Source organism: Cyclopterus lumpus, chromosome 16, assembly GCF_009769545.1.
Source record: "Cyclopterus lumpus isolate fCycLum1 chromosome 16, fCycLum1.pri, whole genome shotgun sequence".
Taxonomy (NCBI): Eukaryota; Metazoa; Chordata; class Actinopteri; order Perciformes; family Cyclopteridae; genus Cyclopterus; species Cyclopterus lumpus.
This window is the reverse complement of record NC_046981.1, coordinates 2,503,233-2,525,279: the sequence shown is the minus strand read 5'-3', so window position 1 is coordinate 2,525,279 and position 22,047 is coordinate 2,503,233. Positions and strand designations below refer to the sequence as shown.

The 22,047-nt window shown below is 42.3% G+C and overlaps 2 protein-coding genes across 2 annotated transcripts; one reads left to right on the top strand and one right to left on the bottom strand.

Moving 5' to 3' along the window:
* Positions 1–368: 368 nt before the first annotated feature.
* Positions 369–4,191, bottom strand: LOC117745752 (gastrula zinc finger protein XlCGF57.1-like). The gene is made up of 3 exons (XM_034554280.1): positions 3,443–4,191; positions 1,994–2,125; positions 369–1,942 (listed from the first exon to the last, which is right to left on the bottom strand). The coding sequence occupies exons 1-3, from the start codon at positions 3,633–3,635 to the stop codon at positions 633–635; spliced, it is 1,635 nt and encodes a 544-aa protein (XP_034410171.1). The 5' UTR covers positions 3,636–4,191; the 3' UTR covers positions 369–632.
* A 2,199-nt stretch (positions 4,192–6,390) lies between these two features.
* LOC117745751 (gastrula zinc finger protein XlCGF57.1-like) lies at positions 6,391–11,144 on the top strand. The gene is made up of 3 exons (XM_034554278.1): positions 6,391–6,902; positions 9,235–9,375; positions 9,778–11,144. The coding sequence occupies exons 1-3, from the start codon at positions 6,710–6,712 to the stop codon at positions 10,941–10,943; spliced, it is 1,500 nt and encodes a 499-aa protein (XP_034410169.1). The 5' UTR covers positions 6,391–6,709; the 3' UTR covers positions 10,944–11,144.
* Positions 11,145–22,047: the final 10,903 nt, after the last annotated feature.

Genomic DNA, 22,047 nt, shown 5'->3' with positions numbered 1-22,047 from the left:
CTGAGCACCTATCTCCTCTTCTCTCTCTCCTTATGGATAAATTTACATCTCCCCGACTGGTGCGGGTGAGCGAGGACCCGTTCATCGCTGCTCGCAGCTTTAATGATATGTTATTTTAACTTAAAAGGACTCAAAACCGGGTACGGTCAAATTTGCCGGGTTATATAGTGTAGTTCAAGGTTTGAATCTGAGCTCTGACGATAACAACCGCTATCATCACAACACATATGCAGACAATAATCACATAAACTGCTCTTTAAAACTATAACAGGGTTTATTTACCTTAACAATAGTCATAGAATTCAATAATATTGTAGATCAACACATGTCAACAATTGATTACATAGTTACAAGTATACTCCCTAACAACATAAAGCAATAACGGGGTGAGGGGTGTGTGTGTGTGTGTGTGTGTTAGTTAGAAATGAAGAAACAGAATAAGAAGAAAGCACTCAAAACAAGGCAGATCCTCACCGCAGCAGTAAAGTACAGTAACTGTAATTGTATCACACAAAAGCCGCGGAACTGGACCGATAACTGATGAAATACAGTCTGCTCGACCTCAGAAACTCAGGTTGCATCTACACGATTCACGTGGATGACACATTCTGATCTCAAAACGCAGAATTTGGTCAAAGGGCGACAAGTTTGCAGCTATGTAACATGTGTCTATTTAAATGATCTCTCCGTGTAAAATATGTTTTACAGACTGAGCAGCTGAAAGGTTTCTCTCCTGTGTGAGTTAGCATGTGAGTATTTAAAGTGTCCTTATGTGCAAAAGATGTTTTACACTCTGAGCAGCTGAAAGGTTTCTTTCCTGTGTGAGTCAACCTGTGTCTATTTAAAGCTCCCCTCAGTGTAAAAGATGCTTTACAGACAGAGCAGCAAAAGGGTTTCTCTCCTGTGTGAGTTAACATGTGACCCTTTAAAGTTCCTCTCTGTGTAAAAGATGTTTTACAGACTGAGCAGCTGAAAGGTTTCTCTCCTGTGTGAGTTAACATGTGTCTATTTAAATGATCTCTCCGTATAAAAGATGTTTTACAGACTGAGCAGCTGAAAAGTTTCTCTCCTTTGTGATTTAACATGTGACCCTTTAAATGACCCCTACTAAAAAAAGATGCTTCACAGACTGAGCAGCTGAAGGGTTTCTCTCCTGTGTGATTCAACATGTGTCTCTTCAGATTTGCCTTGCGCTTAAAGCTTTGATCACAAACTGAGCAGCTGAATGGTTTCTCTTCTGTGTGAGTTAACATGTGTCTCTTCAGAGTTGACTTGCGCTTAAAGCTTTGCTCACAGACTGAGCAGCTGAAGGGTTTCTCTCTTGTGTGAGTTAACATGTGACACTTTAAATGACCCCTACTAATAAAAGATGCTTCACAAACTGAGCAGCTGAATGGTTTCTCTCCTGTGTGAGTTAACATGTGACCCTTTAAAGTTCCACTCTGTGTAAAAGATGTTTTACAAACTGAGCAGCTGAAGGGTTTCTCTCTTGTGTGGATTCTCATGTGTTTATTCAAAACTCCCTTGAGGTGAAATTTTTTCCCACATTCAGAGCAGCTTAACGGTTTCTCACCAGAACTACATTTTGAATCACTGACATGAACTTCATCATTATTCAGAGAGTTTAAACCTGACTGAGGTTCTCTGGTCTCCTTCCAATCATCACAGTCATCTGGATCTGAGTTCCTGTCTGGTTCTGGTCCTCCACAATCCTCTCCCTCAGCTTCTGTTTCCATATGTCCAGTTTGTCTTTGATGAAGCTGAGAGGACTGAGCTTCCTCTTCGTCATCTTCACTCTTCACAGGAGTGAATGAGAACGTGAACCCAGCCTGCTCCAGCCCTGGAAGCTGATCTCCCTCCTGACTGGTCCACAGTTCCTCTTTAATGTGAGGGGGCTCTGGGTCTTCCTGTTCCTCTTTAATGTGTGGGGGCTCTGGGTCCTCCTGTTCCTCTTTAATGTGTGGGGGCTCTGGGTCCTCCTGTTCCTCTTTAATGTGTGGGGGCTCAGGGTCCTCCTGGTCCTCTTTAATGTGTGGGGGCTCTGGGTCCTCCTGTTCCAGACTGGAGCTCCAGACCTGCTGATCAGGGGGAACCTCTTGTTGAACCACCAACAGCTGCTGGACGTCTGTGGAGGAAAAATAATAAATTTATATGTCTTAGAAATCTCATATTAAAATGTTTATTGTACAAGAGGTTTATCACTGAAAAAGCAGTGAATTCGTTGTGAATGAGAGAAGCATGACCTCTAAATAAAAATGCTGCTGTTGTCATTAATTATCTTTTTATTCACAAATGGAGCAATATAATAAAGCCTTGGGCTGCAGAAGAGGAGGAACCAGTCCTCCATCAGGGACGTTCCAGTGAAGCAAACGCAGCCTGAAGCTGGAGAGCAGAAGATCTGAGCAAGAAGAACTAAATCGGAGTACATGAATACAGTTTGAGTACAAATCCAAGAGCAAGCCGGGACTATTGGGGTGTGAGGACAGGGTTTAGAGGGAGAGGAGGAAAGAACTCTGAAGTGAAATCAATAAGTCATGATTTGAAATGACAAGAACACAGAAAGAAGAGAAACTGTCATCTGGAAAAATAAAACAAGTACCTGAGATGTAGTACAGTACAAAGTACAAGTACCTGAGATGTAGTACAGTACAAAGTACAACAAGTACATGAGATGTAGTACAGTACAACAAGTACCTGAGATGTAGTACAGTACAAAGTACAACAAGTACATGAGATGTAGTACAGTACAAAGTACATGAGATGTGGTACAGTACAAAGTACAACAAGTACCTGAGATGTGGTACAGTACAAAGTACAACAAGTACATGAGATGTAGTACAGTACAACAAGTACCTGAGATGTAGTACAGTACAAAGTACAAGTACATGAGATGTAGTACAGTACAAAGTACAACAAGTACCTGAGATGTGGTACAGTACAAAGTACAACAAGTACCTGAGATGTAGTACAGTACAACAAGTACCTGAGATGTGGTACAGTACAAAGTACAACAAGTACCTGAGATGTAGTGCAGTACAAAGTACAACAAGTACCTGAGATGTAGTGCAGTACAAAGTACAACAAGTACCTGAGATGTAGTGCAGTACAAAGTACAACAAGTATCTGAGATGTAGTGCAGTACAAAGTACAATATGTACCTTTGATGAATAGTATAGTACAAAGTTAATATATACCTCTGAGATGTAGTACAGTACAAAGTACAACAAGTACCTGGGTCTTCACTTGAAAAATAAACTGGATCACATTCATCACTTCACAAAAAGTACAATATGTACCTCTGAGATGTATTGTAGTAAAACGTATGACCGTGTTTAAATACTGCAGTACAGTACCTGTAACTCTACCTCAGTACATGGTGTGAATACTTCCTCCAGAACTGGTTCCATCAGTTTAAAGTGATAAAGAAACAAAGAGAACCAACCTGCTCTTTGTAACCGGACTTCCGGGTTGAACACGGCGTCCAGTCGTTTCCGGTGTCGCTCGTTCTCCTCTCTGGAACTACAAAGTTCCTCCTCGTACTCTGCTATCGTTCTTTCAAACAGACCCAAGATCTCTTGCGCAGCCGCAGTTAGTCGCTGGTTGACTAAACATCTCAGCTGTTGGACTTTAGACATCTTCAGAAAACGTTTCCTCCAGACAACTCCGTTAAAAACGCGTCTCTCACTCGGCCCCGCTCGGTGTCGCTCGGCTCCGTTCGGGTCCGTCTCCCTCCTGCTGGCGCGCTGACGTCATGAGCTCCGCAGGACACGAGGAGACGATCCGGACGTGTTCAATGAAGCGGAACCACACAGAGTCCACTCAGACAGGTCCACGTGCACGTTGTGGGTCGATGCAACACATCGTTTAGTCTCTATCAAGAGCCACTGCGACTGCGCAGTGGCCGAGTTCCGTCTCCGGCTACTTCCTGCTAGCACGCGACGCTAGCTTCGTGAGTCTGAGGTTTGTACAAAGTCCACTTCAACAAGTGTGTCCACACATCCGGGTTCTGGTGGGTAGTGACGTGTCCACACATCCGGGTTCTGGTGGGTGCTTCCGGTTGTATCTGAAGAACCGTGTGGCTAAAAGAGTTGGACTCACGCGGGGAAACCGGTTTACAAGTCGGGAGGAACTCCAGCAGACTGCGCATGTCTTTGGTGGACGGTTTCCGGTACGACTTCTTCTTCTTTGGGTTTACGGCAGTTGGCAGCCTCGACGTTGCTTTACTGCCCCCTTCAGGATGTATTGTCCTCCAGTCCATTCGTCCTCTAAAACCTAAATAAATCCACTTCAGGTTCATTGATTCTCAACAGTTTAAATTCAGTATTGAAGAACAATCATCTGAGGTATGTGGGATGAGACCCCCTGACAGGCTGCAGCCTGAGAACAGTGGAGCAGACACTAAAGAATTACTATTTAAAGTACATGTAGCAGAGTTTGAACAATTGCATATACTATACAGTAACAATCACCAGCTACACAACACATAAGACTTACCAAAGACCCTTCAACTAACTAATCTAACCCTGAATAATAAACACAGTCTGCTGCAGAGCACATATACAAATGTTTAGTTTATACAGGTAATATGAAATATATTATTTTCAGGATGTTTTAGCAGACTGTAGCTGCTCTGTCATAGAGTTGAGCTTTATGGGACTATTATTGTTGCAATAGTTCATTGAGATTTATGAATGGTAGAAAAGGAGTAAGTTGTCCTGATGAAGAGGTATATATATACATATATAGATATATGTATATATATTCATATACACAGTGTATATATATACATATATTCATATACACGGTGTATATATATACATACATATATATACCGTGTATATATATATATATATATATATATATATATATATATATAAATAAAAGCAAATGTCTTTAATATACAAGATACATCCATTTAATTAAATGATATTGATTATAACCCATATTACTGTATCAAAGATAAAAACGCACGTTATTACGTTAACTTTTTTGTCACAGTTGAGAAGGACATAACTCTGGTCCAACAAAGAGTGAGCTGCTAAGAACATGTGTGTAAGATGTGGTCTGGGGCGGTGGTTCTCCACTGGTCTGGTGCAGTGGTTCTCTACTGGTCTGGGGCGGTGGTTCTCCACTGGTCTGTGGCAGTGGTTCTCCACTGGTCTGGTGCAGTGGTTCTCTACTGGTCTGGAACAGTGGTTCTCCACTGGTCTGTGGCAGTGGTTCTCCACTGGTCTGGTGCAGTGGTTCTCTACTGGTCTGGAACAGTGGTTCTCCACTGGTCTGGTGCAGTGGTTCTCTACTGATCTGAGGCGGTGGTTCTCCACTGGTCTGGCTGGGACTCCCCATCACCCCTGAATGACAAGCCACGACCCAAATCGAGCAAAATGTTCAAGTTATCAAATATATTTGATGAGAGTACGAGGATGATGGAGAAGTTACAACTACCAACAATAACAACAACAGTGGATAGTAGAATAATAATCATAAAAGGGCAGGACCAGGGTCCAGATACAACCAGGTTCAGGGTCCAGATAAAACCATGTGCATGCTGGATATTAACTCGCTGGACTACAACTACAGCGTTCTAGCTGCAGCCGCCTTCTTCTCCTTCTTTTCCTCCTTGGCTTCTTGTTGAGGGCTTTTAACTGCCGAGTAATACATACACCCTTTTATTTTAATATATTTCTTAACAAAATTAATATATAAAAGTCCTGCTCATCTCTGGAAACAGAGCCATCATGACAAGAAGTAGAGCGAACTAGAACACGTCTTTACGCCAGAATAACAGTTATTATAATCATTAAAAAATAAAATAAAAAAGCACATTTATTTCTTTAATACTATATTTTATAAAATTGGAAAACAATATAATAATTTTTTTCAACATGTTCAAGTGTTAGCAATGTTCGTGGTGAATATATATATAAATATATATATATTATAAACTATTAACGTGTCGAGCCCCTCTCCTCTGTGACGTCATCGTTTCACTGAGGAGCTCAGAATTTAATATTTTTAACACAATCTGATTAAAGTAAACGGATTATTTGAGGTGAGAACTTCCACACCACCCCCGAGTCCAGTTACTGTTCCTCTCTACGGCAACCCCGAAGGGACATATCATCTCCAAAACCAAAACACATGAGACAGCCTGTTGCAATAGCAACATGTCCACGGTGCTCTTTCCTCTTTCTTGCTGGTTCCATCGCAACAAAATAAGTTTGAAATATTTTGCAAAACAAATCCGCAATAAAAGTCCCAAGTCCACACAATGTGATCGGGGAATCCGTTGCGTTTCGCTGCCCCTTTTTATTTCGAATCGCGGACCAAAAACGAACCATTTCCCGAGTCAGTCACGTGGTACGACCGGCTCGCGAGGCTTCGAACGTCATCGCCTCAGACTCACGAAGCTAGCAGGAAGTAGCCGGAGACGGAACTCGGCCATACTGCGCAGTCGCAGTGGCTCTTGATAGAGACTAAACGATGTGTTGCATCGACCCACAACGTGCACGTGGACCTGTCTGAGTGGACTCTGTGTGGTTCCGCTTCATTGAACACGTCCGGATCGTCTCCTCGTGTCCTGCGGAGCTCATGACGTCAGCGCGCCAGCAGGAGGGAGACGGACCCGAACGGAGCCGAGCGACACCGAGCGGGGCCGAGTGAGAGACGCGTTTTTAACGGAGTTGTCTGGAGGAAACGTTTTCTGAAGATGTCTAAAGTCCAACAGCTGAGATGTTTAGTCAACCAGCGACTAACTGCGGCTGCGCAAGAGATCTTTGGTCTGTTTGAAAGAACGATAGCAGAGTACGAGGAGGAACTTTGTAGTTCCAGAGAGGAGAACGAGCGATACCGGAAACGACTGGACGCTGGGTTCAACCCGGAAGTCCGGTTACAAAGAGCAGGTTGGTTCTCTTTGTTTCTTTATCACTTTAAACTGATGGAACCAGTTCTGGAGGAAGTATTCACACCATGTACTGAGGTAGAGTTACAGGTACTGTACTGCAGTATTTAAACACGGTCATACGTTTTACTACAATACATCTCAGAGGTACATATTGTACTTTTTGTGAAGTGATGAATGTGGTCCGGTTACAAAGAGCAGGTTGGTCCTTTGTTTCTTTATCACTTTAAACTGATAATAACTGAATATTATCTATACAGACAGACTAAACATAACTATTTTGCACAGTGCATATATATACATATATATATATATATATATATATATATATATATATATATATACTGACAACGTCAGTGAGTAACTTTTTTTTAATATACACTATATATATATATATATATATATATATCTAGTGTATATAAAACTTTTTTTTATATACACTATATATATATATATATATATATATATATATAGTGTATATAAAAAAAGTTACTCACTGACGTCGTGCCATTGTTGAATCTAACTGGCTGCTGCTACTCTACTGGGAGCTCAGCTGGTTGTAGTAAGTAGGTGCCATTCAAGTGCTACTGAAGTGCTAATCAGTCTTTCAAGGTATAGTTGGAAAAATGTTTTTTTAGTTTCCGGTCGAAGATGTAGAGACTTTCTGCTGTCCTAATGTCAATGGGGAGCTCATTCCACCAATGAGGAGCGAGGACAGCAAACAGTCGTGACTTTGTCCAGTAATTAGCTCGTAGTGTCAAGACGCTTGGAGGATGTCGAGCGGAGTGAACGGGCTGGGGTGTACAGTTTGACCATGTCTTGGATGTAGACGGCAAGAACCAATGTTTTGAAGCAGATGTGGGCAGCCACTGGTAACCAGTGACGGGAGCAGAGGAGCGGAGTAGTGTTGGTGAATTTAGGTTGAAGACCAGTCGAGCAGCTGCATTCTGGATGAGCTGTAGAGGTCGAATGGCATTAGCAGGTAGACCTGCCAGGAGGGAGTTACAGTAGTCTAGACGTGAGATGACCAGAGCCTGGACCAGAACCTGTTCTGCCTTCTGAGTGAGAAGAGGTCGTATTATCCTGATGTTGTACAGCATGTACCTACAGGAGCGTGTTGTTGCAGTGGCGTAGCTGTGGTAGGAGAAGCCATGCGAGTGAATGACAGAGCCGAGAGAGTTGGTGTACAGAGAGAAGAGAAGAGGACCAAGGACTGAACCCTGAGGGACCCCAGTAGTCAGAGGACAAGGCTCAGACACAGATCCTCTCCAGGTTACCCGGTAAGTGCGATCGGTGAGGTAGGATGAGAAGAGTGAGAGTGCGGTGCCTGAGATACCAGGTCCTGGAGGGAGGACATGAGGATCTGGTGGTTCACTGTGTCAAAGGCAGCGGAAAGGTCTAGAAGGATAAGGACAGAGGAGAGAGAGGCTGCCGGCCTTGAATCCAGACTGGTGGGGGTCTAGAAGGTTGTTACTTTGGAGATAGGAGGAGACTTGGTTAGAGATAGCTCGCTCTAGAGTTTTGGAAAGGAAGGGGAGGAGAGAGACGGGTCTGTAGTTATTGACTTCAGGTCTGTAGTTGTTGACTTCAGACGGGTTGAAAGTGGGTTTCTTCAGGAGAGGGTTGACTCCGCCTCCTTCAGAGAGTTAAGGAAACAGCCAGTTGAGAGGGAGGTGTTAATAAGATGGGTGAGAAAGGGAAGACGGTCGGGAGCAATAGACTGGAGAATGTGAGACGGGATGGGGTCAAGGGGGCAGGTGGTCGAGCGGGCAGAGGTTACCAAGGTAAGAACTTGAATAAGAGACAGGGGGGTGAAAGATGACCACCTCCACCATATCCAGTGTACACCAGCACACCGCTGGCCTCCTTTACCAGTTAGTTCAGTCTCTTCCTGTCAGCTGTGGAGCTGCTGCTGCTCCAGCAGACCACTCCATAAAAGATGGCTGATGCCACCACAGAGTCAAAGAAGGTCCAAGAGACCTCAGTCTCCTCAGCAGATGGTCTGCTCTGTCCCTCTTTGTGAAGTGATGAGTGTGATCCAGTTTATTGTTCAAGTGAACACCCAGGTACTTGTTGTACTTTGTACTGTACTGCATCTCAGGTACTTGTTGTACTTTGTACTGTACTACATCTCAGGTACTTGTTGTACTTTGTACTGTACTACATCTCAGGTACTTGTTGTACTTTGTACTGTACTGCATCTCAGGTACTTGTTGTACTTTGTACTGTACTACATCTCAGGTACTTGTTGTACTTTGTACTGTACTGCATCTCAGGTACTTGTTGTACTTTGTACTGTACCACATCTCAGGTACTTATTGTATTCTCCACAGACATCCAGCAGCTGTTGGTGGTTCAACAAGAGGTTCCCCCTGGGCAGCAGGTCTGGAGCTCCAGTCTGGACCAGGAGTACCCAGAGCCCCCACACATTAAAGAGGAACAGGAGAACCAGGAGAACCCAGAGCCCCCACATATTAAAGAGGAAAACGGTGACCAGGAGGACCCAGAGCCCTCTCACATTAAAGAGGAACAGGAGGACCAGGAGAACCCAGAGCCCCCACACGTTAAAGAAGACCAGGAGGACCCAGAGCCCCCACATATTAAAGAGGAACACGGTGACCAGGAGGACCCAGAGCCCTCTCACATTAAAGAGGACCAGGAGGACCCAGAGCCCCCACACGTTAAAGAAGACCAGGAGGACCCAGAGCCCCCACACGTTAAAGAAGACCAGGAGGACCCAGAGCCCCCACACGTTAAAGAAGACCAGGAGGACCCAGAGCCCCCACACGTTAAAGAGGAACACGGTGACCAGGAGGACCCAGAGCCCTCTCACATGAAAGAGGAACAGGAGGACCCAGAGCCCCCACACATTAAAGAGGAACAGGAGGACCCAGAGCCCTCTCACATGAAAGAGGAACAGGAGGACCCAGAGCCCCCTCACATTAAAGAGGACCTGTGGACCAGTCAGGAGGGAGATCAGCTTCCAGGGCTGGAGCAGGCTGGGTTCACGTTCTCATTCACTCCTGTAAAGAGTGAAGATGACGAAGAGGAAGCTCAGTCCTCTCAGCTTCATCAAAGACAAACTGGACATATGGAAACAGAAGCTGAGGGAGAGGATTGTGGAGGACCAGAACCAGACAGGAACTCAGATCCAGATGACTGTGATGATTGGAAGGAGACCAGAAAACCTCAATCAGGTCCAAACTCTTTGAAGAAACACATGATAATCCACACAAGAGGGAACATGTTCAATTGCTCAGTTTGTGATAAAAGCTTTAAGCGCAAGTCAACTCGGAAGTTACACATGTTAACTCACACAGGAGAGAAACCATTCAGCTGCTCAGTCTGTAGAGCATCCTTTGTAAAGAAGGGAGCTTTAAATAGTCACATGATAACTCATACAGGAGAGAAACCTTTCAATTGCTCAGTTTGTGATAAAAGCTTTAAGCGCAAGTCAAATCTGAAGTTACACACGATAACTCATACAGGAGAGAAACCTTTCAGCTGCTCAGTTTGTGATAAAAGCTTTAAGCGCAAGTCAAATCTGAAGTTACACATGATAACTCACACAGGAGAGAAACCTTTCAATTGCTCAGTCTGTAAAACATCTTTTAAAAGGAGTGCTCATTTAAATAGTCACATGTTAACTCACACAGGAGAGAAACCTTTCAGCTGCTCAGTCTGTAGAGCATCTTTTACACATAAGGGAACTTTAAACAGACACATGTTAGCTCACACAGGACAGAAATGTTTTAGCTGCTCAGAGTGTAATAAATCTTTTACACGGAGGGGAGTTTTAAATAGACACAGGTTGACTCACACAGGAGAGAAACCCTTCAGCTGCTCAGAGTGTAAAACATCTTTTGCACATAGGGGAACTTTAAAGGGTCACATGCTAACTCACACAGGAGAGAAACCTTTCAGCTGCTCAGTCTGTAACAAATCTTTTACAAGGACAGGTCATTTAAATAGACACATGTTACATAGCTGCAAACTTGTCGCCCTTTGTGTCATCCACGTGAATCGTGTAGATGCAACCTGAGTTTCTGAGGTCGAGCAGACTGTATTTCATCAGTTATCGGTCCAGTTCCGCAGCTTTTGTGTGATACAATTACAGTTACTGTACTTTACTGCTGCGGTGAGGATCTGCCTTGTTTTGAGTGCTTTCTTCTTATTCTGTTTCTTCATTTCTAACTAACACACACACACACACACACACCCCTCACCCCGTTATTGCTTGATGTTGTTAGGGAGTATACTTGTAACTGTGTAATAAAGTTGTTGACATGTGTTGATCTATAATATTATTGAATTTGATGACTATTGTGTTTGTATATATAATAATAATAGTAATAAAGTAATACAGTAATATAGTCATACAGTAATAAGAGTAATACAATAATATAATAGTAATAAAATAATATAGTCATACAGTAATACAGTAATATAGTCATACAGTAATAGAGTAATACAATATTATAATAATAGTAATAAAGTAATATAGTCATACAGTAATAGAGTAATACAATATTATAATAATAGTAATAAAGTAATACAGTAATAGAGTAATACAATATTATAATAATAGTAATAAAGTAATATAGTCATACAGTAATAGAGTAATACAATATTATAATAATAGAAATAAAGTAATACAGTAATATAGTCATACAGTAATAGAGTAATACAATATTATAATAATAGTAATAAAGTAATACAGTAATAGAGTAATACAATATTATAATAATAGTAATAAAGTAATACAGTAATATAGTCATATAGTCTCTATAACTCGTGGCTTCATACCATCAAGTCCACAAACCAACGGGTGACGTCACCACGACCACTTCTCATACACCGTCACACGGCTAAAAGTCATCTTTTTTTATATACATAACGAACCAGCAGCACACGACTAAAACCCTTAACGTCCTCACGACTTCCCTCCGCCGACAGAGCGGAGACGTGAACACGCGCGAGCTTCACGGACGCTTTCCGGCCCAGGAATCCATTCTCCACGCTCTGAATGAAGAGCCGTATACGTTGTTCCACTTTGTGACGGAGCGACGGGCTGCCAACCGACCCCAACGTGCACGTTGTTTTCTATAGATGCAGACCGCGTGACGCTCTCCGTGCACCGCTGTATTTACAGCTGATTAAATAACACACACACACGGGGGCATTGTTGAAATGGCATTTTCCTTTCATCAAAAATCAGATGGAAAATGTGAAAATGACTTGGAGTGAAGATAGTATGGAAATTAGCCACAGTATTGAGAGAAAGAGGGAGAAAAGAGGTGGTCATTTTGTGGTAAAACTATTATAAAATCACAACTACTATCATAGTCAGATTTCATTTACAGCATATCAAAATAGCTAACGCGACAGGGTTGAACGTTAGCTTGAATGTGCTGCAGTTAAGCCAAAAATAAGGCTAGTGTCACACCTGTATGTCAAGTTGGGTTTTTGTCCTGTCTCCATGTTTGTTTTGTGACTTCCTGTTTTATTTTGGAAATGAACTCTCCTCTCGTTTCAGGTTCCGTGCCCTTCCGCATGTGTCACCAGTCTGATTCCCCACTTCCCTCATGTGTCCTTATAGTCTGTGTCTCCCCTTGTCCTGTGCCACTGTGTCTGATCCTTCGTCCTGCACACACGCCTGGTCAGTCAAGTCCAGGTTTCAGCATTGTCTAGGCCGAACCTAGTGTTAGATCATTTTATTTTATTCCCGTTCATCCTTCTTCTTCGGAGGAGGAGTTATTTGTTTCCAGGATTTTTTCCCTGTGATTCTTTGTTAAAGAATAAATAAACTGTTAGTTAAAACCTCCTCTCTGCGTCCGAGTCCTCCTCCACAGTTCCTGTTCCGTGACAGCTAGCTAGCTAACGTCAAACTCTGCAATGTGGGCAAGAGAGGTAGAGTGACTGTTGTGTTGTTTTTAATGTGCACAGAGGACAGTAAAATAGAAAATACTGCAAATGCTCCTTTGACTGCATGGGCACTCGTCCCAAGGATTAACTTTAAAGCTAATTAGTTTCATATGAATCAGTTACTGCATACAATCGTTTTCTTTTTTGTCCAACTGAATTATCAATGTTCAAATTAACGTTATTAGCATTATATTGCTGTCTAATTACATTTTGTCCTTTCTAATGTGTGTTAGTATTAATGTGAATTAAAATGGACTCTTTAAGTGTTACGGTAACACTGTCAATTTTACTGTGTAGTAAGACAATGAACTTTAAACACGTTTGGGCCAAGTTACGAGGACACCCAGACCTCTGACTGGCCAAGAGTGAATTTAAGGCAAAGAATAGTACTCTTGAAGATCGGCAGGAAAACGAGATAATCCTGACTAAGAAGCACGAAGAGCTTGATTGCTAGGCAGCCCACCTCAAAGCTCTGAACTAGGAAACACTAAAAGAAATTGGTAAGCAAACAAAATCAAACTTCACAGAGACGGAACACGGAGCTCCTTCAAAATGAGAAGACACGCAAGATTGGAAGTAAAAGTACATTCAAAAACCATAACGGTCTGCAGGAATGCTGTTAGAGGTTAGATAGATAGAGATATACTTTATTAATCCCCAAGGGGAAATTTGATGTCATAGTAGCGCCCAACACTTTACAGACACCAAATGGAATAGACTAAATAAACTAAACACAACATAAAATAAAATATAAGAACAGGGATGACAGATATATACAAAATAAAAAAATATATACACAATAGAATACAAATACCTGTGCCGTGTGTATTAAGGTTAGAGAATGTGTCCACTGAATCTTTCATTTGAAAAACAAATATAAAATGTTGGTCTGTAAATTGGTGAATAATCCAAGGTGTCTAATACCTCCTATACTTGCCCCCAGGACATGTCCCTTCTGACCACAGACACTAAAGTAGAGATGTCACGTTACAGGTCAAAGGGCTCAAAGTCGGAGAATCTTTTCATTCATTTATTAAACTACAAATACAGTTTATTGTATATTCTATAATAAATGTGAGCACATCTGTCACATCAATTACATTTCTTTCACACCAGTCTTGCCTCAATTGTTCATATAAATCGTAACAGCCATTGAGTCAAATGTAGTTATTAAGCTGAGAATGCTACTACACTTTTTCTTCCACGCACAACCATATAATTGCCGGATAGGTTCCCTGTGTTCAAGTCTAATGAAAAACTACAGCAGATTGGGGCTTGGATCAATATTTTATATGGGTCTGGATTGTCACGAGACTATGAAACAATCAGAACCGATTGACCTTCAGTGTGACTCCGTCTTTAGAAGTTCAACTCTCTTATTTTGTTAATGAAGCAAGAAGTCTTGGTCTTTTTCTGTTGTACATTATAATAGTCCTTCTTGGTTGTTGATTGAGCAACACATAAAGCGGATAAATGTGCTAAATTATATGAATTATGCTCTTTTCCAGTTCTTGGTTTACATTTGGCCAAGATGTTAGCAATATTTCTGTCCTATCAGGCCACATTTACACATAGCCGGGTATTTACAGAAACGAATATTTATGCCCCTCCGTTTTCAAAAATAACGTCGTACACACAAGGTCGTTTTCAAAAAAGTTTCTGTTTATATGAACCCGCATAAATACGCCCCCGGGCGCCATCATAACTATGCCAAACCTGTAGTCGGCAGTGTAACGAGAAGGATAAAGACATGCAAACCAATCAGAATTCTCAAAACCAACAACTACGAAAAACACGATCAACTTCCTTTTCGTTGGCAGGCAATGTACCTACGTCGTGGGAGTATAGAAAGCTGAAGGAGGACTGCTGACCCCCGTCCAGTAACTGTAAACAGGACGCTCACATGACGTGAAGCATTTTTAGTCTCATACTGTGACGTTTGACAACCTAAACCTCCGTTTGACCTAGTTCACACGCAAACACAAAAACTGAGTTTTCAGAAATCTCCACTTTGGCCGGTAGTTTTTAGAAATGATCGTTTTCCGTGATAAAACCTCAGTTTTTGTGTAAATGAAAGGCCAAAACGCATGAAAATATATGCGTTTTCCCATCGTGTAAACGGAGTCTCAGTGTTGAACCCATCTAGATTCATGTAAGTCTTGGCACGAATTGGAGTAAAGTATTTCTTTGTGAGAATGATTAATTAATTGAGTAATTAATTCATTAGATCATGCACATTATCAAACGGACGTGTTATTATTGCATACAATACAATACAATTTGTGAAGACTAACAATGTTTACGACCTTTCCTTTAGTCTCAAGGATAGAGGAGGTGAGAAGGAACTGTAATGTGCTGGAAGTATTAATACATTTCTTCACATTATCAATATTCTTATCTTTTGGTAGATGATCGTGATTGGTGTTGTATAAATGAGGCAAACGCCAAAGACTTTGTTTTATAACTTCTCATATGTGTGTGTGTGTGTCTAATAAAAAATATGTTGCACACTTGGACACAGGACATCCAGGCGTGCATGGGTTTAAGAATGGGTTTAGGAATACATTCGGATCAGCAACGCAACTGCATGCTGTTTTAGTCAACTTCTGAATTAAACAAGGGTAACGTTTTCCCTCGCTTTCTTCCCGAAGGACCCCTGAGCTGACCCAAGTGCCTGCATGAGCTTTCCTCGTCGTAACCCAGCATTAACCTCTCACACAATGTAAGCCTCAATTGCAGATACACACATGCCAGGTGAATAAAGGAAACAATTAACAATCAATAAAAATAATAAATAAATGAGAATATTAAAGGGGTCAATGTCCCGTTCATCATTGTGTCCAATGTTAATGAGGGCCCCACAAATATAAACCTCCTCGTTAGCCGCTGAGTTAAGGGACGCCTCCCACATGTCTGAACTCTACCACCGCGGAAAGAAATGACTTCTCTTTTGAAAATGAAAGAGCAGGAAGCATCTGAATGAAGTGCTGCTATCAGACATTTGTTCCCTTAAATTGGAAAATGTCAGGCTCATCAAAAAGATAGAGAATGACACCTTGGCGTGGTTGGGCCCAGCTGCAGACGGAACTGAGGGTGTGGCTCGGGGAACGGTGTTGGCCAATTTCTGTTAGAGGTCCAACAACTGAGGCCATCGCTAAAGGACTTTCTCAAAAAGGAAGGTGTGCAGTATGAGAGCACCGGTAATGACCTTGCTGAAGTTTCTCTGACAGCTAAACAACAACAACAAGCAATCTGTGATCCTAAAGACCAGCTCGAGATGAGGCAGGAGGAGAACATACTTGCCTGGCCGTCAGAATCAGGAGACCCTGGTCAAGCTAATCACAGCAACTTATGAAAATGTGAAAGCTTTCTCTACCAAACTGAAAATTGTGGAAAACTCGAGCTTTCTGCGATAAATCTCATCCATTTCACAACATGCAGATCTGGTGTGGATGAGTGCACACAGCCTTCAGTGGTGATGAATATGCCTCGGCTAACGGAAAAAAACTCCTGCGGGAGTTTGATCAGCGCGGTGCTGACTTGGAGGCACGCCGTTCTCAATGGATGTCCTTATTGACTCGCAGTGATCTAAAAGCTCAAATTCAGAGAGGCACTCGAAAAACCAGACATGACTGGACAATTTATGAGAATTGCCTCAGTCGGGTAAAGTGTTCAGTCGGGTAATTTGTGGAAGCACATATCTGTGGGAGAAACTTTTCTTGACTGAACTAGTCCAGGTCCAGGCTGAGTGATGCCCAGTGATGATCCAGATTGCTCCATCAGACACAAACAAATACAATGTGCAATCACTTTATTATAACAATGCAAATAAAGGGATATTTGGCAAAAAGTGTAAATAAAACTAAGTGTATTACGTTTTTTTGGGTTAAATATCATTTTGATTCAGTTCTGTTTGTTGCTGATGCGTGCTGAAGCTTTTACAACATTGTGAGAGCCGTGATGGACTACGGTTAGGTAGTCACATGACAGCCAAAGAATATGTGAAAAATGACAAAACTAGGAGTACCGTTTTTTCACAACTGTGTTGTGAGTGGATCAGAGTGGGGAGACTCGGATTTGGTGGAGTGACGATAGTATGGAAATTAGCCACGGTATTGAGAGAAAGAGGGAGAAAAGAGGTGGTCATTTTGTGGTAAAACTAGTATAAAATCACAACTACTATCATAGTCAGATTTCATTTACAGCATATCAAAGGTTCAGAGGGGACTCTTTAGGGAGGTTCACATACTCCTCAGCTCTTGGCTGTAGTGTAGTCCACTATGCTCTCACTGACATGGACCCCTCCACTATCAATGGTTCACTGTCAGGCAGCAATCCCCACTTTCAGACCACAACCAAATAAATATCTATTTTAAAACATCGAATCAACTCAACCCCCCCAAAAAGGAGTCCAGTAAGCTGTACCAACTCAACCCCCCAAAAAGGAGTCCAGTAAGCTGTACCAACTCAACCCCCCAAAAAGGAGTCCAGTAAGCTGTACCAACTCAACCCCCCAAAAAGGAGTCCAGTAAGCTGTACCAACTCAACCCCCCAAAAAGGAGTCCAGTAAGCTGTACCAACTCGAAAAAAACGAAGTAACTAATTATACAAATGAAAGATTGGAGGAAATTGAAAGCTCCATACATCAAAACCAATTCTGGGATGTGTTAAATACATTGAGCACAACAAAGCCAAACATTACCCATTCAAGATGGTGACATGTAGAAATCACACTTTGAAAATCGCTTTAAAGAAATTCCACCAAATGAACTAAATTCATGTCCCGTCCCCTGGATCACAGACAAGAAACAGGAAATGGAGCGATCATTTTACCGAAAAAAGGAGAAGCTGGCGAAACTATTGTCTCTAAATCAAAGTATGATCTTGGTTGATGCGTCCTAAAACTAGATGAAAGGCAATACTTTTTCACTAGAATTTGGAGAAGAAGATTACTGCGGAAACCAGAATTAATAATCTGGAAACCGTGATCACAGGTAACAGGATGGACAATCTGCGACTGACGAATGTTGTTAAGGACCAAGACGCTGAGCTTGAGCCTCCCTCCTCGCAGCTCGGTCCTCCGCTTCCTCAATGACATCAGACATCTCCTGGGCTGTCAGTAACCTGGCCTTGGTGATGTTCCTCCTGACCTTACCGGTGTGGCGGTTATAATTTATTTCGGCCAGGAGGTGGGCCACGTCAAGTGAAATCCGGCCTGATGTCACCAGGGGATGGGTGATCTAAGGATTGGGATGGGGAGGAGAGGTAGGTGGAGGTTGGTTCTGGGGATGGGGTATAGGGGGTGGATTCAAAAGATAGCTATATATACAGTACACTCCACGTTTAGGAGTTTATTTTACTCCACGTTTAGTTTAATTTAATGACTGATTAGTTGAAGGTTTTACAGGCTCGTTATGAAAACCCAAGAGAAGATCCAAAGCCAGGAGAAGTTGATGAATACGACAACAATTAATAACCCTGTAGCCAAAAAGATGCAGCTCAACATCAAGCAGTTGGTAAATGTAGATAGAGTTCTTGACCTGGAGGACGAACACGTGTGGCTCCAGCAAAATACTTTGGAGGAAAGGATTACTTAGGAAAACAGAATGAGTAATCTGGAAGCCGAGATCACAAGTTACAGGATAGAGAATATCAGACTGACAGATATTGTTAATGACAACAAACTTACAATCTATAATTACTTTCTGAAAGATGTGGAGCGGATGAAGCGGATGGGGAAGAGTCAGAAAGAGCTAGAAAAACTGGATGCTGAAAACCTTTATGAATCAGATCAGAGTCGAGAGACGGATAAACAAAACACGTCCGCGCTGATCGAAACGCACCAAAGGGAGATGTCAGAAAAGGAACAGGTCATTAGCTGTTTGAAGGTCGATGTGTTTGCTCTGGAAGTCCAAATAAAGGAGTTCTCTGCAGCGTCCAGGGAAGAAATGGGTAACGTTCAAGCTTCCCTGCGCGCTCAACAGCAAGTCAACAGAGAGACAGTGGTGAGGCTTAAAAAAATGGAGATTGAAAAAGACGAAGCCGTCAAAACGAAAGACAGACAGGTGGATTTGGTTAAATCCACTTACAACAAACTCTGTTCCGCAAGGGAGGACATTGCCAGACTTGAACAGAGAACGGATGAACTCCAGGAAATGGATCAACAGTCAACAGTAAAGACTCAGAGATATTCCGTCTCAGCAAGATTCATGAATTAGAAGAATCCATAAAACAAAAAGACAACTCAATGACTGTTGTCCAAGAGATACTGAAGCTCGAAGTGGGAAAGGATCTAGAGGTCAAATTAAGTGACGCGATATACAAGCTGAAAATAGAATCTCTGGAATTGGACAAGTACAAGGAAGCAGTTAGGGAACAGGACCAAGAGATCTCAGGCCTGAAAGCCAAACTGAAGGCTGTGGGGCCGGATCTGAGGAAGGAGAAGGAGAAGAACGTGACATTGGAGCACCAACAGCATGCCATCAAGGCGGACCTTGATGCATCCATGCAGTTGATATTGGATAAGCCTGCATTTCATAAAAGCCTCTTGGCTCTTCAAAGTCGCTACTGTGATGCCAATGCCAAAGCGATGGTGCACCCAAAGGACCCCGCCTCGGCCGGGGTTAAGATACTGGCTCAAACTGTACGCACTCAGATGCGGACCGAAAGCATGAACCAGGATGCCGAGAACAAGGAGATGTTAGACAAGGAGAGGAAAGAAGACCAGATCACCTCTGACTACATCAACACGATCAACGACCAGAGGAAAGCGATATGGGATCTGGAGGGGCAGCTCAAGAAGGCGTCAAAGCCTGCCTTCCAGAAGGTACAATCCTGGATCAGGAAAAAAGTCCTGAGAATTCCCAGAGTTCCAGAGGTGTTCCAGGAAATACCGGCTTCTCGCTACGATGAGAATCAGCAGGTTAACTCCAGCCCTCTCAAAGGAGGAGGAGCTGCCTGAGTCTTCTCTTCAGACCAAGGCCTGACATCCTCCGGGCCGCCAGACGAGACCACTCGTATTGACGAGAAGCTGGATGTGCCTGAAGATCTCCTGTAGACGTCTAACCCCTAACCCCCCAAGCCTAACCCACGTCAACCTTAATTTGGTTTCCCCAACATAAATGTGTGTGTGAGATTTCATGCATTTAAACAACCTGAACAGATGATGGACATTTTTACACGTTATTCTGCATGTTGACTATAGGTGGCAATAGTTTAAAACTACATTAATCATGTATTAAATGAAATAAAGGCCGATTATGCATTCATATAAATGCTATGCAGGTTGTGCTTGACCTTTGCCCTCATGTAGCCTAAAGCGAGCAGAAGACACTGGTGATGGTCCTCCTGGTTTCCTGGGATGGGGTTCGATTCCCTGCAGTGTCCGGCACGTTCTTGGCGTCGACATGAATCATTCAGTAAATGATGGTAATTTAGAGTCAAACAGACCATAAAGCAGGGTATGCTTTAGGGCGGGGCTACAGGGTGATTGACAGGTCGACACCAGAGACGTACCTGCCGTCTCTACGTCCCTCCTCCTCAGTCCACATACGGTCACTTCCTGTTTACTGGGAGAAAACGAGGTTTAATGGCGCTGCTCGCGATCGAGGTCGTGTATTACAAAGAGTTTACAAGTTGGAGGGTCAACACAAATAAAGAACTGTATGGATTATGTGGTATCAAATGAATGACACTGTGTGTAATATGCAAATGTATCAATTAGAATGATGGGATCTATTAAGTGATAGTGGAAGGAATCCAGAAAACATCAAGAACCCACTGAATAAGTGAATGTAAGCAAGGACACAGCCTGGAGAATGGAGCCGATGAGAGGAAGCACTGAGGCCTGAGGACCGCTCAGGAATGTGGACCGACACCTCACATGGATCCACAGAACCAGGTCTGGACCAATCCATGGACTAGCAGAGGAGGAAGGGGGTTGACTTGAAGGCTACAAGGCTGGAGGAAGATCAGCAGATCTTTGGTAGCCGATCAGGGGGCGGGCCCTGGATCTCTGTTCCATGGGATATATTGTGTGTAATTATTAGTGTGATTCCATTTGTAATTGTGTTTGCCGTACTTTTTAAATAAATCATTTGGATCGTAACTGGAACCATCGATTGGGCTTGTTTTTGTTGGACGGAGCTCTCAGATGAGGAAACTCTCTTGGAGAAAGACGTCATTTCTTACCGGTTGCAAAAAACCATCATCTCCAGTTTTCAGCGTTAACGTTCATCCTGGTTGGGGGTTCGATTCCCTGCACGTTTTGGACATGAAAGCATTTTCTACTATCTATTAATAATCAGAAACGTCAAACTAATGTTTTAAACTTCCATTCAGGAATATATAAATAAGTAACTATTTATTTATTTTAAAGCTGTACCAAAGGACGAGGATTACTAATGAAATGAATATTAAACATATACAGAACATTCTAAATTCACCAAAAGAGTATTAGACGGACGTTCAACATTTTATTAAATTAAACTTAAATAAGTTAAGTAATTAACTTTTTTCACATATGCACCTAAACAATATACAAAACTAATAAATACAAAAAACTAAAGCAACCATCTGTTTCCATACGTTAGCCACATATTTAAACATAAAGCTTTTTTTATAGAGAAATTTCTGTATAAAAACTTCTACACGAGACCATGAATTATACACACACACACACACACACACACTGAGCACATACACTCTCACAATGCATCTATATGTTGGGGAACACATACACACACACACACACACACACACACACAGATGTTGCAGCAGCTCAAAGACGGAAATAAGCACAGATGAATAAATAAAAAAATAAGAGGTATAAGTATAAGAGAAGCAATAAAAGACAAATGTAGGAGCCGAGTGCAGCGCCGTGGGCTTACAGACGTATGCACCCACAATGCACCTTGGTAGCCGCGGGTCCTTTGTTATGAGTTAAAACAACACGTTGTGATTAGTAGCACTAGTGTGTGACCCAAAAGGAATAAGAAATTCAGTTTTTCATTTTCCATCTAATGTTGGAAACGATTTAATTTACTTTAATATTATTTTCTTTTTGTTGAAGATGTTATGCGTTTGTCTTATTATTCTATTCTATTTGTTGCATACATGGTGACTTACAGACAGTGAAGGAAAGCCTAGTTTGATGACCAGTCAGTATGAATAAGATAACTTTATTTTAGACCCAAGTGAGGAGTAACCTTAAGCAAAAGAGT

Bases quoted from the DNA above. Each gene is read 5' to 3' on its own strand.
- LOC117745752 (XM_034554280.1), bottom strand. From the start codon at position 3,635: ATGTCTAAAGTCCAACAGCTGAGATGTTTAGTCAACCAGCGACTAACT. The intron at 2,126-3,442 runs GTTGGTTCTCTT...TTTCCTCCACAG, and splicing joins AGTCCGGTTACAAAGAGCAG to ACGTCCAGCAGCTGTTGGTG. The intron at 1,943-1,993 runs TTAAAGAGGAAC...AAGAGGAACAGG, and splicing joins GGACCCTGAGCCCCCACACA to AGGACCCAGAGCCCCCACAC.
- LOC117745751 (XM_034554278.1), top strand. From the start codon at position 6,710: ATGTCTAAAGTCCAACAGCTGAGATGTTTAGTCAACCAGCGACTAACT. The intron at 6,903-9,234 runs GTTGGTTCTCTT...TATTCTCCACAG, and splicing joins AGTCCGGTTACAAAGAGCAG to ACATCCAGCAGCTGTTGGTG. The intron at 9,376-9,777 runs TTAAAGAGGAAA...CACACATTAAAG, and splicing joins GAACCCAGAGCCCCCACATA to AGGAACAGGAGGACCCAGAG.